General features: G+C 45.3%; 1 protein-coding gene across 1 annotated transcript; it reads left to right on the plus strand.

Annotated features, from left to right (window-relative positions):
• Positions 1-6273: 6273 nt before the first annotated feature.
• LOC141109885 (olfactory receptor 5AR1-like) lies at positions 6274-15825 on the plus strand. Its single transcript, XM_073601142.1, has 2 exons — positions 6274-7208; positions 15651-15825. Exons 1-2 carry the CDS (start codon positions 6274-6276, stop codon positions 15823-15825), a joined length of 1110 nt encoding a protein of 369 aa, XP_073457243.1.
• Positions 15826-18112: the final 2287 nt, after the last annotated feature.

Consider the following 18112-nt stretch of genomic DNA (forward strand, 5'->3'; position numbering starts at 1 on the left):
ATAACAGCTAATTAACCACTTCAGCTCCAGAAGATTTACCCGCCTTCCTGACCAGGCCATTTTTTGCAATACGGCACTGCGTTACTTTAACTGACAATTGCACGGTCGTGCGACGCTGTACACAAATAAAATTGATTTTGTCCTTTTTTTTTTACCACAAATAGAGCTTTCTTTTGGTGGTATTTGATCACCTCTGCGTTTTTTTGTTTTTTTTTGTGCTATAAACAATTTAGAAAAAACAAAACAATATTTTTTACTTTCTGCTATAAAACATCTCCAATAAAAAATGTCAAAATTCAAATTTCTTCATCAATTTAGGCCAATATATATTCTGCTACAAATTTTTGGTAAAAAAAATATCCCAATATTGATTGGTTTGCACAAAAGTTATTGCGTCTACAAACTATGGGATATATTTTTGGAATTTTTAATGATTTATTTATTTTTTACTAGTAATGGTGGCGATCAGCGACTTATAGCGAGACTAACACTGAAACGGACACTTTTGACACTTTTTGGGGACCAGTGACACGAATACAGTGCTAAAATAGTGTGGGAGGTGCTTTTACTGTGGGAAGACAGAGATCCGTGTTCCTGCTTAGCAGAAACACAGGATCTATGCCTTCCCTTGTCACAGAACGGCAATCTACCTTGTTTACATAGGCAGATCACCGTTCTGCTTGTGCCTCGAACGATCGGCGGGTCAATTGAACAAGCTGAAGTTAAAAGCTGATTGGCTACCATGCACAGCTGCACCAGATTCTGACTGCTCCCCTTTTAGTAAATCTCCCCCTGTATGTTGTGAATCCCCTATTTATTATAGTAAAGCTAATTTTACATTAGTGGCAACATCAGTATGCAGCCCATTCATTTGTACTTGGCAAGTTGAATGTGAAATCATTGGGGATTCATATGACCTTCACAGGTCCATTTGACTAACAGTTGACTTCCTTTTGACATGCATTTGACTTCCTTTTAAGCTGTATTTTTAAAGTGATTGTAAAGTCTTGTTTTTTTGTTTTTGTTTTTTAAATAACAAACATGTCATCCTTACCTCCTCTGTGCAGTTAGTTATGCACAGAGCAGCCCAGATCCTCCTCTTCTCGGGTCCCTCTTTGGTGCTGCTGGCCCCTCCCTCCTGTTGAGTGCCCCCACAGCAAGCAGCTTGCTATGAGGGCACCAGAGCCGAGCTGCAGTTCCGTGTGTCCATTCAGACACAGAGCTGCTCTTTGGCCCCACCCCCTCTCTCCCCTGATTGACTAGCTGACTTTTACTGACAGCCGCGGGAGCCAATGGCACCACTGCTGTGTCTCAGCCAATTAGGAGGGAGAGTCCCTGGCGGCCGAGGGATTTATGGACATTGCAGGACAGAGAGGGGGCTCAGGTAAGTATTAGGGGGTGCTGGGGCGGCTGCTACACACAGAAGGATTTTTATCTTAATGCATAGAATTAGGATAAAAAACCTTCTGCCTTTACAACTCCTTTAATTGACTTACCGACAAATTGAAATACAGTACAATTGTATTCCAATTGATTTACCAACAAAAGCCTATGTTCACAGGCACTTAAGGATCTACCCTGGAAAACCTCTCTGTGTGATAACAGGTACCTCCAACTGCTTAAGGTGGCCATAGTCTCTTTTTAGCACATCAGAAATGGCCAACATTAGGCCCTTTTTACATGGGTGCCTCCGCGGAGCAGGATTCACTTGCTTAGTGGGGGATCTTGCAGAGCAAACACGGACACAGCCCGCTGTTGTCTAGGGGGCAATCAGATGTAAACGGGCCACCTGTCCGTTTTTATCCGATGCCAACCAATCCACCAGTCAGAAGAGGAATAGGTCCCCCATCCGTCTGTTTTTGATGGACATGATTAGATAGGATGGCGGTGGGTGTCAGTGGACATGTGTTCACTGACAGCTGCCACTCCATAGAAGAGACTGGAGGGTTCGATCAGGTCCGACAGGTGGACCTAATCGGATCACCGCGTGAAAGGGGCCTAAGATGCTCAAAACTAGGAACATCTCTTGCTTTTATTCAGCTGTTTATGGGCAACTTAATTTATATCTGAGCTTTCTCCTAACACAATAATTTCTTTCTCTCTAGACTAATAAGTGCAAAGTCAACAGGACCAGAGTTACAGATTTCTTTCTTCTATCGGAGAAACCAGCAATTATATGTTATCATTTCATCCTATTCTTAGTAATATATCTTGATCTTTATGTGGTTGGGAGAGGATGGAGGGTGTGAGAAGGAAAGGGGGTAGAGCAGTGGTGGAACTTTCAGGGTTGCAGCAGTCGCACTTGGGATTGGGCCCTGCCATTCTGCCGCTGTGGGGGGGGGGCCCAAGACCCGGCATCTCCCCCTGCACCTCTGGCTTTCAGTTTTGGATGCAGTGAGGGGAGTGGGAGGCGGCGATCGGTAGCTCTATGGTGCCCGCGGAGATAGTAGTTCTCCTCCTGAGTGTATACAGTGGAGAGGGGAGAGGCCTCTGACCCGGGCAGCTATCAGTTTCACTCTTCAGTATACAAGTGAGTTGTTCTGCTTGTACACTCTTGCTGATAGCTGCCAGGGTCAGAGGCCTCTCCCCTCTCCACTGTGTACACTCAGGAGGAGAACTACAAGCCCCAGGGAGATCGTGTGGTCCACAGGCACCATAGAGCTGCTGATCGCCCCCTCCCACCTCCCCCTGTGCTGGGGGTTGGAGGTGCACAGACAGCGGAGACCGGCCAGGTACACGGGGAACCTTTGGAAGGGGGGGCGGCTGTCCGGGGACCCTAATGTAAAGGGGGGCCCTCTGGGGACCCTGATGTAAGGGGGGCCCTCAGGGGACCCTGATGTAAGGGGGCTCTCTGGGGACCCTGATGTAAGGAGGGGGCTCTCTGGAGACCCTGATGTAAGGAGGGGGCTCTCTGGAGACCCTGATATAAGGGGGGGGCTTTCTGGGGACCCTGATGTAAGAGGGGGCTCTCTGGAGACCCTGATGTAAGGAGGGGTTCTCTGGGAACCCTGATGTAAGGGGGGCTCTCTGGGGATCCTTATGTAAGGGGAGGCTCTCTGGGGACCCTGATGTAATGGGGGCTCTCTGGGGACCCTGATGTAAGGGGAGCTCTCTGGGGACCCTGATGTAACGGGAGGCTCTCTGGGAACCCTGATGTAAGGGGGGCTCTCTGGGGATCCTTATGTAAGGGGAGGCTCTCTGGGGACCATGATGTAATGGGGGCTCTCTGGGGACCCTGATGTAAGGGGAGCTCTCTGGGGACCCTGATGTAAGGGGAGGCTCTCTGGGAACCCTGATGTAAGGGGGGCTCTCTGGGGATCCTTATGTAAGGAGAGACTTTCTGGGGACCCTGATGTAATGGGGGCTCTCTGGGGACCCTGATGTAAGGGGAGCTCTCTGGGGAAGCTGATGTAAGGGGAGGCTCTCTGGGAACCATGATTGAAGGGGGGCTCTCTGGGGACCCTGATGTAATGGGAGGCTCTCTGGGGACCCTGATGTAAGGAGGGGGCTCTCTGGGGACCCTAATGTAAGGAGGGGGCTCTCTGGGGATCCTGATGTAAGGAAGGGGCTCTCTGGGGACCCTGATGTAATGAGGGGGCTCTGGGGACCCTGATGCAAGGGGGAGGCTCTTTGGGGTCCCTGATGGGGGAGGCTCTCTGTAAACCCTGATGTAAGGAAGGGCTCTCTGGGGACCCTGATGTAAGGGGTGGGGCTCTCTGGAGACCCGGATGTAAGAGGGGGCTCTCTGGGGACTCTGATGTAAGGAGAGGGCTGTCTGGAGACCCTGATATAAGAATGGTGCTCTCTGGGGACCCTGATGTAGGAGGTAGGAGGGGGCTCTCTGGGGACCCTGATGTAAGGAGGGGCTCTCTGGGGACCCTGATGTAAGGAGGGGCTCTCTGGGGACCCTGATGTGAGGGGCTCTCTGGGGATCCTTATATAATGGGAGGATCTCTGGGAACCCTGATGTAAGGGGGGCTCTCTGGGGACCCTGATGTAATGGGGGCTCTCTGGGGACCCTGATGTAAGGGGAGCTCTCTGGGGACCCTGATGTAACGGGAGGCTCTCTGGGAACCCTGATGTAAGGGGGGCTCTCTGGGGATCCTTATGTAAGGGGAGGCTCTCTGGGGACCATGATGTAATGGGGGCTCTCTGGGGACCCTGATGTAAGGGGAGCTCTCTGGGGACCCTGATGTAAGGGGAGGCTCTCTGGGAACCCTGATGTAAGGGGGGCTCTCTGGGGATCCTTATGTAAGGAGAGACTTTCTGGGGACCCTGATGTAATGGGGGCTCTCTGGGGACCCTGATGTAAGGGGAGCTCTCTGGGGAAGCTGATGTAAGGGGAGGCTCTCTGGGAACCATGATTGAAGGGGGGCTCTCTGGGGACCCTGATGTAATGGGAGGCTCTCTGGGGACCCTGATGTAAGGAGGGGGCTCTCTGGGGACCCTAATGTAAGGAGGGGGCTCTCTGGGGATCCTGATGTAAGGAAGGGGCTCTCTGGGGACCCTGATGTAATGAGGGGGCTCTGGGGACCCTGATGCAAGGGGGAGGCTCTTTGGGGTCCCTGATGGGGGAGGCTCTCTGTAAACCCTGATGTAAGGAAGGGCTCTCTGGGGACCCTGATGTAAGGGGTGGTGCTCTCTGGAGACCCGGATGTAAGAGGGGGCTCTCTGGGGACTCTGATGTAAGGAGAGGGCTGTCTGGAGACCCTGATATAAGAATGGTGCTCTCTGGGGACCCTGATGTAGGAGGTAGGAGGGGGCTCTCTGGGGACCCTGATGTAAGGAGGGGCTCTCTGGGGACCCTGATGTAAGGAGGGGCTCTCTGGGGACCCTGATGTGAGGGGCTCTCTGGGGATCCTTATATAATGGGAGGATCTCTGGGAACCCTGATGTAAGGGGGGCTCTCTGGGGACCCTGATGTAAGGGGGGCTCTCTGGGGACCCTGATGTAAGGGGAGGCTCTCTGGAGACCCTGATATAAGGGGGGCTCTCTGGAGACCCTGATATAATGGGAGGCTCTTTGGGGACCCTGATGTAAGGGGAGGCTTTCTAAGGACCCTGATGTAAGGGGGGCTCTCTGGGGATCCTGATGTAATGAGGGGGCTCTGGGGACACTGATGTAAGGGGGGAGGCTCTCTGGGGACCCTAATGTAAGGAGGAGGTTCTCTGTGGACCCTGATGTAAGGAGGGGCTCTCTGGGGACCCTGATGAAAGGAGGGGGCTCTCTGGGAACCCTGATGTAAGCAAGGGGCTCTCTGGGGACCCTGATGTAATGAGGGGGCTCTGGGGACCCTGATGTAAGGGGGAGGCTCTTTGGGGTCCCTGCTGTAAGGGGGAGGCTCTCTGTGGACCCTGATGTAAGGGGAGGCTCTCCGGAGACCCTGATGTAATTGGTTGGCTCTCCAGTTACCCTGATGTAAGGGGGGCTCTCTGGGGACCCTGATTGATGTAAGGGTAGGCTCTCTGGGGACCCTGATGTAAGGGGAGGCTCTCTGAGGACCCTGATGCAATGAGGGGGGCTCTGGGGACCCTGATGTAAAGGGGATCCGCACTCAGATATGTTACGATTTATATATATATATATATATATATATATATATATATATATATATATATAAGACACACATGTATATTGTATACAATACCCTTCATGGTTTCATGCACCGGGGCCCTGAAGATTCTAGATACTGGGGTAGAGGGTAGGGGGTGAAATCATGAGAGGCAAGATCTAGGTGTAAAGGCCTGGCAGTCACCAGACTTAAGAGAAAATGGGGGGAAAATAAAACGTTTTTTTTTTTTTTGGAAGATCAGTTGGAATATATATATTCAGATTTGGAGAGACCACGCCTCTCCTTCTGTCCCTTTCCTCCTATTTAGGGAATAAATGCGGTTGCTATGATGCTTGAATAGGATCCTAGGATACACACTTGTATAGGTTTGGTTTTGGTTTAGCCTTAAATGTCCTTTTCTTGATTGTTTTTTGTAATGTATTTATATGTAAATTATTTAAGACAAATAAAAATAATTTAAACTCAAAAGCCCATGTACACAGGCCCTTAAAGATCTACCCTGGAAAATCTCCCTGTTTGATAATAGGTACCTCCAACTGCTTGAGGTGGTCATTGTCTCTTTTTAGTACATCAGAAATGGCCAAGATAAGATACTCGAAACTAGGAACATCTCTTGCATTTATTGAGCCATTTATGGGCAGCTTAATTTATATCTTATAAACTTTTTACTAACACCATAATTTCTTTCTCTCTAGACTAAAATGTACACAGTCAACAGGACCAGAGTTACAGATTTCTTTCTTGTAAGCCTATCGGAGAACCCTGCAATTATATGTTATCTTTTCATCCTATTTTTATTGATCTATATCATCACTGTACTTGGAAATATGTCTATAATTCTTGCCTACAAGCTGAGCTCAAACCTCCAGACCCCTATGTACTTTTTTCTTGCCAACTTTTCCTTTCTAGAAATGTGCTACGTAACTGACACATCACCCAAAATGTTGCATGTTTTACTATCGCAAGACAAGTCCATTTCCTTCTCTGGTTGTGCCGCCCAACTGTTTGGTGGTACGTTATTTGGTGGTGCTGAGTGTTACGTACTTACAAGCATGGCCTATGATCGGTATAGTGCTATATGTCATCCATTACTATATAATAGGATTATGAATAAAATTGCTTGCAGTTTACTTATAACTGGGTCATATCTTATGGGTGTGCTCAGTTCTGTAACGCACACCACTCTTACATTCAGTCTGCCTTTCTGCGGGTCTGATGTAAGCCACTTTTTTTGTGATGTTCCACCTTTACTAAAACTGGCTTGTACTGACACTTGGGTTAACGAGCTGGTGGTTTTTGCATTAGGTAGCTATCTTGTTGCAAGTACAGTTTTGTTAATAGTAATCTCTTACATATACATCATTACATCTGTCTTCAAAATCCAGTCATCTGTCGGGCGGAAGAAAGCCTTTTCAACATGCACTTCTCATCTCATCGTTGTTATTATATTCTATGGTTCCATCTTTTTTGTGTACCTCAAACCTAAATCAATGTACAATCTAGAGCACGACAGAGTTGTGTCTGTCATGTACACAATTGTGGCTCCCTTGTTAAACCCTTTTATATACAGTATACGTAACAATGAAATGAAAGAGGCTTTCATGAAAATGCTAAAGAAAGTAACTATGGGGAGATGGCATTATGTTGGGTGTACTTTGCCCCTGAAAGTGGCCTTCTTAAAATTAAAAAAAGAAAACAAAAACACATTTTAGGATCATATGTGCAAAAATGCAAAAACTACATTTATTCTTTTTTTCATCACAGATTTAGCCTAATTAGAGAATGAATTGTGCTCAAAGAGACAAAAAAGATAGTATTGTAAAATACACTGATACCTTTGAAGTTGAATTTAAGGCAGATATGAAACAAACCCAAAGAATAAATGTACTGTAACACAACTTACGAAATGACTACCATCATCAAATTGCAAAAAAAAAAAAAAAAAGCCCAGCACAAAAAAGAGTTTATAAACAGTCCATATACAATATAGTCTCTTATTAAAACACCCCCACAACTGAGAAGGCCTTGTGTCATTCGATCTGCAAAATATAATTTTGTCCTCATAATACATTTGTTTTAGAGAGACCCCTCCTCCTTTCTTTTAATATATGCTTAGGTGATTATCCATCAATTCCCTATGCCTTCACATTTATTTTTTTATTCATTTATTCTTTTATTTTAGTTGAGTCTGTTTTATCCTTTTGAGCCCCCGTTCACACCTATGCGAATTAGATGCGGCTTACACCGGATCCAATTCGCAGGACATTTTAAAATACATTCATATGAATACTTCTTGTTCACATATGTGCGTTGCATTCGCATTGCGCATTGCACAAAAAAAGTGTGCGTTTTCTGGGCATTGCGGTGCGAATTACAAGCCCATTATCTTCTAAAGGAACGCATCTGATTCGCAGATGCATTGCGTTCTGAACATGGATTTTCTCCTTCTCCTCACTACCCCCCCTCTCCCCCCCCCTCTCCCTGCTCACTGATCCGCAGGTACAATGCAGAAAAACCTCTGAACAACTGATTTTTATTTTCCCAGTGAAACCTGAGCTTCAATTCGCACCGCACATGTGTTAACCCAGGCTAAATGTTTTTACTGTTGTTATGCTACTGAACCCATTGTACTCTGTGTGATAAACTAAACATGCATTCATTCTCTCGTGGCAAGTGTTGGGGAAGTTTGGCTCTGGCCCCAAATTTATACTATAGATTGAGCTGCTCTATAGATCCCCCACAGCTAGAGTCAGAATTAATGGCATTCTATCCCCAGTGTTCAGTTTCAGCAGAGGCACCAGACAGGGATACCCCCTATCTCCTGGGCTCTTTGCGCTGGCGATGGAACCCCCGGCTATTCTGATTTGCTCCTCCCCCGGATCTTTGGTCTTCCAGTTCGCCCCTTACGGGAAAAATTCTCCTTATACGCAGATGATGCCCTATTGTATTTACTTGATGCCTCCGGCACCCTTGAAGCGGTCCTTGAAATTGGGGTATTCTTGGGCATCAGGATCAACTGGAGCAAGTCATGGTTGTTTTCTTAATCTCAGCTGCCACCCTCCCTTCCCCCTGCCCAGACTTCCCTGACCTGGGTCTCTAAATTTAGATACTTGGGAATTGAGATTCAGGGTACCCTCTCCTCCTATTTCAGCTAACTCTAAATGTCAGGCATGAAAGTCATTGCTACTCTTCCCGGTAGGAAGGATTAACATTTTGAAAATGACATTTCTCCCTATGTTTTTATATGTCTTTTATAATACCCCAGTTCCTATCCCTAATTGTTTTTTTGTTAAACTTGATCAGATTGTCAATAATTTCATCTGGGCTGGATCTACCCCTAGAATAGCTAAATCTACCCTACAATTGCCTCTGTCATTGGGGGAATGGCGCTGCCCTGTTTTCGTCAATATTATTGGGCTGCTGTCTTAGTGACAGTACACTGGTGGTTTGAGCAGACAAAGATGAACCCAACCGTCAATCTGGAGGCAGCTATTTTAGGCTCATACCTAGTGTTCAGAGGTTTAAAGGCACATAATAACATGACCACGCCAATGTGTACCACTGTTAGAGTATGGGGACAGATGACAATGACAGTCAGTGAACTGCAGGTGATCTTCCCTCACACGTCACTTTGGGGTAATCCTCGATTACCGCATCTCCATTCCATGCTTGACCCCAATGTGTTGGCTAGCTTTGGTATAATTTAAAAAAAAACATATAATGCCGGAAGGACATCTGTTGTCATATAATTTTTTAAAAGCTACATTTCACCTACCCTTGTGGATGTTCTTCCGCTATTAGCAGCTGCGCTATAAGGTACTATCACAATTCCCTGATGTCCCTACAATTACTTCTCACACTGTGGAGCATTTCCTAACTTCCAGCAATGCTGACAAGACCCTGTCGTCTCTCTACCTTAGGATCTCTGCCAGAGACACTGGCAAAAATACTCAATTGTTTAATATCTGGAAGGGGGGCATACCTGCTCTTAATTCAGAGGCCTGGGATGAAGGGGTTCAACAACATATTCCATTGGTGTTATCTGCTAGGGATATGTATATTCAGATCAAGTTTCTTCATAGGGCATATTATACCCCTCAGAGGCTCTCGAAGATTTATCCTAAACAGTCTGACCGCTGCCCTAAATTCCTTAGTGACACTGGGACTTTCATGCATGTTGTTTGGTCGTGCCCTGTGATCCAGAAATTCTGGTGGGAGGTGGTGGAGGAAATCAATTCGGTGGGAGATCTGTCTGTGATCCTAGGATTCTTCTCCTGGGTATCTGACACTGTTGATCGCAGCATACACAAACAGCTGTTTGTTTTGTATGCATTTTATGCCAGAAAAAACATTTTGTCTAAATGGAAGCAAGCCACCCCCCCCCCACAATCTCACAATGAAGGTCGACTGTTGACGCGGTCTTACCCCTCTACAAACTCACTTATATGAGCCGCAGGTGTCCCAAAAAGTTTATTAAGATCTGGTAAAAGATAGACCAATGACATCATAGAGGTCACCTACTCCATAGTCCTTTTTGTGCGACTGATGTGAGGACCTATGTGCTGGTACTGTTTCTCTGTATTCTCCTTTCCTTCCCCTTCACCTTGCCTCTTCCTTTCCCCCTCCGTCCCCCCCCCCCCCCCCTTCAGCATCACGCTGCCCCATTTGTCCTTTTCTACCGCTTAAGGTTTTAACGCACTTGATATAACTGTCCGACTCCGATCCTTTGTATGATGTATAATATACACTGCAAAGAGCTTTTTTTTAAGAATAATGCAATCTATATTGTATGATGATGTGAACTATGTGCCTTATAGTTTCTTTTGTACTTCTGTTTAATTTTTTTTATGTTATGATAAATAAAAACTTTTCATTCAATGTTGTTTTTGTAAAACTTTAATAAACGTATTGAAAATGTAAAAACATCAGATGTATGGGAATGGTTGGAATCCATCAGATGTCTTACTAAACAGCGACTGCAGCTCTACAATCAAGATCTTGGGAGGATCCAACTGATGCAAGGTAAAGAATAAACACAGGGTGCAGGTGGGTGTTCGCGGCATCAAAGATTAAATAAGAATAAAAAAACATAATGCATTCCCATGTAAAACTTGGTAAAAACAAGGGTGAAGTAGCTTCAGGATGTCCAAAGCCTGTGTACAGGGCTGTTTCAGACTCAGATTTTCTGAGTTATAAATAATGTGTAATAATTGAAGTTAATGTCTTGAACCATCTGTCCTGACCGGTAAAATTAACCCTTCTTCAACAAACTATCGGTCCAATTAAAAGAGAAGTAACTATAGCAATTCCCTATGCAGTGGTAATTGTTCCTTGAGGACAAATTACCAAAACAGCAATTAATATGAAAAAAATAAAAGTAAGTGACATTGAGGATTTGTCCCCAGAGGTACAAGAACCCTATATTACCATGGGATGTGTACAGCAGGGCCTGTGTATGTTCTGTAAACAATGGAAGTTAGAAAGCATTCAATATTTTTCTGCATTAGCATACATTGGTTTTAAGATTATAGCACAAAGTAATTGTCTTAAATAACTAATTGAAGGGCAAGGTAAGCTCAGTTACTATTTCTTGTAATCTTGTTAAAGTGAAGCTCTGAGCTGCCTTGGCCGACTTGTTTTTAAAGGTCTAGGCTTCAGGGCTGCCATGCTCATAATGGCCTAACTAGTGAGTTAAGCAGCCAATTACAGTTTTGCTCATAAGTTTACATAACCTGGCATAATTTATGATTTCTTGGCCATTTTTCAGAGAATATGAATGATAACACAAAAACTTTTCTTTCACTCATGGTTAGTGTTTGGCTGAAGCCATTTATTATCAACCAACTGTGTTTACTCTTTTGAAATCATAATGGCAACAGAAAATACCCAAATGACCCTGATCAAAAGTTTACATACCCCAGTTCTTAATACCGTGTATTACCTCCTTTAACATCAATGACAACTTGAAGTTTTTTGTGGTATTTGTGGATGAGGCTCTTTATCTTCTCAGATGGTAAAGCTGCCCATTCCTCTTGGCAAAAAGCCTCTAGTTCCTGTAAATTCTTGGGCTGACTATTGAGGTCAGGAGACTGAGATGGCCACTCCAGAACCTTCACTGTATTCTGCTGTAGCCAATGACAGGTCGACTTGGCCTTGTGTTTTGGATCATTGTCATGTTGGAATGTCCAAGTACGTCACATGCGCAGCTTCCTGGCTGACGAATGCAAATGTTCCTCCAGTATTTTTTGATAACATACTGCATTCATCTTGCCAACAATTTTGACCAAATTTCCTGTGTCTTTGTAGCTCACACATCCCCAAAACATCAGTGATTCAACTCCTGACCTTTCATCATAGGCCTTGTTGACTCCTCTCCAAATGTAGAGTTTATGGTTGTGGCCAAAAAGCTCAATTGTGGTCTCATCACTCCAAATGACTTTGTGCCAGAAGGTTTGAGGCTTGTCTCTGTGCTGTTTGGCATATTGTAAGTTGGATACTTTGTGGCATTTGCATAGTAATGGCTTTCTTCTGGTGACTTGACCATGCAGCCCATCTTTCTTCAAGTGCCTCCTTATTATGCATCTTGAAACAGTCACACCACATGTTTTCAGAGAGTCCTGTATTTCACCTGAAGTTATTTGTGGGTTTTTCTTTGCATCCCAAACTATTTTCCTGGCAGTTGTGGCTGAAATTTTAGTGGGTCTACCTGACGTGGTTTGGTTTCAACAGAACCCCTCATTTTTCACTTCTTGATTAGAGTTTAAACACTGCTGATTGGCATTCTCAATTCCTTGGATTAATTTGTATATCCCTTTCCTGTTTTATACAGTTCAACTACCTTTTCCCGCAGATCCTTTGACAATTCTTTTGCTTTCCCCATGACTCAGAATCCAGAAACGTCAGTGCAGCACTGGATGAAAGCTGCAAGGGTCTGTCAGGAGTCCAGAAACTCAATGACCTTTTATATACACACACTAATTACAAGCAAACAGATCATAGGTGAGGATGGTTACCTTTAATAGCCATTCAAACCCCTTTGTGTCAACTTGTGTGCATGTTATCAGGCCAAAATCACCAGGGTATGTAAACTTTTGATCAGGGTCATTTGGGTAGTTTCTGTTGTCATTATATTTTAAAAAGAGTAAACACAGTTGATTGATAATAAATGGCTTCAGCCAAACACTAACCATAAGTGAAAGAAATGTTTTTGTGTTATCATTCATATTCTCTGAAAAATGGCCAAGAAATCATAAATTCTGCCAGGGTATGTAAACTTATGAGCACAACTGTATATCTGAAAAAGTCTCTTTTGACAGGTCAATGACTCATTAAAGTGTACTTTAGCCTAGAAACAAAATTGTAAGGTACAGCAGTTTACCAGTCTTTAGATGTGGTGGCTGTATTAGTTTCCTAATTTGTACCTGGTGATCCTGCCATTAACATACACCTCTTGTCCCAGGGTGACAATGCTCTCCCACTATACTGTATCTTCTGGAGAAACAGCAATGCTGCTCTCCTGATTTGAGATACAAAAACCTTTACCTCTCCTTATCTCCAGTAAATTGGGAGTGCAGTGGTATTCCGTGGTTCACAAAAAATAGCTGAGAAGGCTGATAATATTGTTTGAGATACCAGTTCAACACACAAAATGTTACAAAGACACTGAATTATGGTCAAGCTCAGCAGGTACTTTCCTGATCTTGCAATCGAAAATGTACTTAACAACTGTAAATGAGAGTGCACTGGCATAATGTAAGGTCCTCAAAATATCTTTAATTGGTTAAAATAAATGTATTGTACTCACAAAAGTGATATAAAAGTCACTTCACAAATAATTTCCATAAGGAACATCTCATCGACCAACAAATGCACCCATCCGTCCACAAGTACATTTGTTGGTATATGAGTTGTTCCTCATGGAAATATTATACAATATATTTATTTGAGACAATTAAAGATGTTTTTAAGGATCTTATACTATGCCAGTGCACTCTTTGTTTCATTTACAGTATTTCCAAAAATTCCCTGGTCTTGAAAGGGCAATGTGATGGAACTGATTTGGCACCCTGCTTGGGTGCTTCCTTCCATGAAACAGTGCCTCCTGCCCTCCAAACCGTTCCGAGCAGACCGAGAGTTAATACCAGTACTTTTTACCTCAAGCATCGTACACAGACAAGATGTTGGGATAGAACCAAAGGAATGACTGTTTATTGAACAGAAATACAGGTTTTTTATACACTTGAAAAGTAGGTCAGTCACCACGTGAACAATGAAATGTTTTTTTTTTTTTTTTTTAACAACAAGGTTGGTCTTTATTTGAAAAATTGAATTGCAGTACATTATAAGACATGAAATCATTGCAGTGAACACAACAATGGGAAAACAGTATATATGCAGTACACAGTATGCAGTGTAGTCATAGGACATGGCAGATAAACATCACACAGGACAGGAAAATAAGGGTTTTATCCCTCCGCTGTCATCAGAAAAAAAAAAAGGGGAGAAAAAAAAGAGAGGAGGGGGGGAGGGGCGGGGGGAAGGGAACACCGAACAATAGAGCGCAGTCAAATACAGTGCATCAAATACAGCCTATAGGGTGAGGACAACAAAAGAGGATAATACAGATCACAGGGGGTTGGTCCATGGCTGCCAGACCCCCTCAAATTTCCAGGGACAACCTCTGCTTATATAGGTAACTTTATACATTGGCAGAATAGCATTAATTGAGTTTTCCCATGACCTTATTGTAGGTGGTAAGGGGGACGTCCATCTAAGGAGGATCTCCTTTTTGGCATAAAAGAGTAGCAATGAAAGCAGAAGTTTAGTATACCAAGGCCTTTGGTCATCATCCTGTATACCTAGTAGGGCCAGTTCCACCGCCAGGGGCAGCTCCAGCTGGAGCCGTACATTAATAAACTCGAAAATATCAGCCCAATAACGGTTGAGTTTAGGACATAGCCAAAACATGTGCATATAATCACTGTCTGGAGACTGACATCTTGGACAGTTCGGGGATCTCAGCGGGTAAATTCTGTGCAGTCTCTGAGGCGTGAAGTAAATCCTATGCAGGAATTTGGTTTGTATTAATTTGTCCCTAGAGGATATCACCGGTTGGGAGCAATTTTTGAAACATTCCTCCCAAGTCTCTCTATCTAGGGATGGGATATCAGCCCTCCACTTGTCCCATAGTACATCCATTTTTTTTAGAGTCTGTGCTAAGTAACGTCAAGTATAGCGTCGATAGGGGCTTAGACAAGGATTCTTGCGCCAATAACTCCTCGACCGAATCCGTCTCAAGGTCAGGTGGTGTTGGGAACTGAGCACGGAACGCGTGACGCAGCTGATAGTAGCGAAACAGCATTCCTGCCGGAAGGCCACACCTCTCTACCAGTTCTTGAAAGGAAACCATGACCCCGGAGGAAACAACATCCTTCAGAATTTTAATTCCATACCGGGCCCATACTTGAGGGTCGGGAATAGTCCTGAAATGCGGGAGAGTAGGATTCCCCCATAACGGACAATAAGGGGACCACCTATTTGGAGATAGAAACCGTCTCCTAGCCACCCCCCATACACGCAGAGTGGCTCGAGTGGGACCGGAGAGGGTAGGACTGGAGGAGGCCCCACGATATACCAAATTACCAAGCTCTTTAAGGGAACCCACCATAGCCGCCTCCAAACAGACTGCTGCATTGGTCCTAGACTGCTCAAACCACCATCTAACCGTGACTAGCACAGCAGCCCAATAATACACCATCAGGTTAGGTAAGGCCAAACCCCCACATCTGACAGGGAGCTGAAGAGTTGATTTGGCTATATGAGGGGAGGATCCCCGCCAAAGGAAGGATCCAATGCAGCCGTCTATCTCTTTGAAAAACGCCTGGGGTATCCATGTGGGGCAATTCCAAAAGATATAATTTAATTTAGGTAGATAAATCATTTTCAATATATTTATACGCCCTAGCAAATTAAGGGGAAGATTGGCCCACCTAGAGCAGTGGTCTTTAAGACATGCGACTATAGGCTGTAGGTTAAGGCGTTGAAAGGACCTAAAATCTCGTGATATCTTTATTCCCAGGTATGTGAATTCCTCCGCCCACTTCAGCGCAGGTTGGTTCACTAGATCCCTGGCCTTTGCATCTAGAGGAAAAAGTACCGATTTAGACCAATTAATGCGGACTCCTGAAAAACGTCCAAACTCATCAAAAATTTCTAAAGCCGCCTGCAGTGAAGTATCTGCATCCTGTAAATAGAGTAGTGCGTCATCGGCATACAGGGATATCTTCTCCTCCAGAGGGCCAACCCGCAATCCCACAATGTGGCTAGATTCACGAACCAGTGTCGCCAGGGGCTCTAAGGCCAAGGCAAACAGAGTGGGGGACAGTGGGCACCCCTGCATGGTCCCCCTCCGGAGGAGAAAAACATTGGAAAGGGAGTCATTTACCCTAATCCTTGCTCTGGGGGCCCTATATAACAAACCTAGCCAGTGAAGAAATTTAGGACCCACCCCAAATCTCTTCAGCACTTCCCATAAATATTCCCACTCCACGGAGTCAAAAGCCTTCTCCGCGTCCAGAGAGGCTATGACTCGTGTTCCGTCGTTATCATGGGTGGCAGCCAGGTTTAGGAACAGACGGTGTATGTTGATATCGGTGCTCTTCCCCGGCATGAACCCGGTTTGATCTACATGTACGAGGTCCTCTATCACCTTCCCAAGTCTCCTGCCCCAAATTTTTGCCAGTAGTTTGGCGTCTGCGTTGATGAGGGAAATAGGTCAATAGGAGGCACATTCTTCAGGGTCCTTACCGGGTTTGGGCACCAACACCACCACTGCTTCGGAGAAAGATTCAGGGAGAGCATTCAAAGTAAAAGATTGCTGTAGTAACGAAGTAAATCTAGGTGCGAGGAGTTCTTGGTATATAGCATAAAATTCAATGGGTATCCCATCTGGTCCCGGGGCCTTTCCCTGAACCCAGGGCCTCCTGAACCTCTTCTAATGAAATATCCTTCTCCATTTCTACACGTTTTTCGGGCTCTAAAGAGGGGAGGGTAACCTGGTTGAGATATTCAATCAACTGGGAATGATCATAATCAGCTCTAGAAGAATAACGAGTTTTGTAGAAGTCAAAAAATCTTGCACTAATATCCGCCGGAGCTGTCAATAGACTGCCATCCAGGTCTTTCAATCTACCAATGCGAGTAACAGTGTGCTGTCCCCTGGCAAGCCAGGCCAACAGCCTACCGTTCTTGTCTCCAAACTCAAATACCCTTTGGGCGCTATCTAGCATCGACTTCTTAGTGAGCTCGATCCTACAAAGAGACAACTCTCTGAGGACATCCTGCCAAAGCACATAATGGGTCTGGTCAGGAAATCGGACATATTCCGCCTCCTTCAGCCTAGCCTGGTCCTCTAATAGCCTCAGAGACTGCGCAGATCCCCTCTTTTTCGCAGATATGCGGGTCATATATTCACCTCTAAGCCAGGCCTTAAACGCATCCCACTGTACCAGAGGTCCAGTAGAGTCTGCATTGGTAATCCAAAAACCGCATAATGTCTCCGGTATCTCCTCCTGGATCTCCGGCTCCATAATCCAGTACTTGGATAACCTCCACATCCTCTCACCCACCATCGGAGAAAGTTGGATGGTCACAGACACCGGAGCATGATCTGAAATTCCACGGGAGAGAATCTCCACCGAGACCAACCTCCTCATAAGGCTGGGGGAGGCATATGCTAAGTCAATACGGGACATGGTTCGGTGTGTGGTGGAGAGGCAAGTGAACTCTTTATCAGTGGGATGGAAATGGCGCCAAGCATCTGTCATATGAAAGGCGGACGCCCAGTGGGAAAGGTCCTGTTGCTGGGGACCAACCACCTGCATCCTGTCCAGCTCCCTATTTGGGGTCATATTAAAATCACCTAGAAATAGGACATTTTCTACATTATATAACGTGGCTTGTTGCAGCAGGTCATGAAGTAACCCTACGTCCGCCGGAGGAGGCAGGTAGACTCCCACAATAACAACAGGAATCTCCTCAATCAGAGAATGTAGGAGAACATACCTACCCCCTGGGTCTAGATGAACATCCAACAGTTGAAAATGCAGGGATTTGTGCACTAGCACACTGACCCCCCTGGCATAATTGAAGTATGTCCCATGGTAATGAGTAGCAACCCATGCCCGCTTTAAACTAAGAAAGCGGGAGCCCACGAGATGCGTCTCCTGCAGGATACACACCTGTGGGCGGAGCTTGCGCAAGTAATTGAGCACTAAAGAGCGCTTCACAGCGGAATTTAAGCCTCGTATATTCCACGACACCACTAGACATCCAGCCATGGCAACAACTCCTCAATACCAGAAGGGCCCTGTCTTGATGAGGATGCCCGTCCCCAGTCCCCCCGGGGGGGGGAAAGCCCCACGTCCGGTTACAACGGGGACACACACCCTGTCAAAATGTAAAAGCACACTACATATATTACTCATAAATGTGTAAAAAAATACATGTCTTATTAGACCAACTCGAACCTGAAAATAAAAA

This window comes from Aquarana catesbeiana, linkage group LG10 (genome assembly GCF_042186555.1).
Source record: "Aquarana catesbeiana isolate 2022-GZ linkage group LG10, ASM4218655v1, whole genome shotgun sequence".
NCBI lineage: Eukaryota > Metazoa > Chordata > Amphibia > Anura > Ranidae > Aquarana > Aquarana catesbeiana.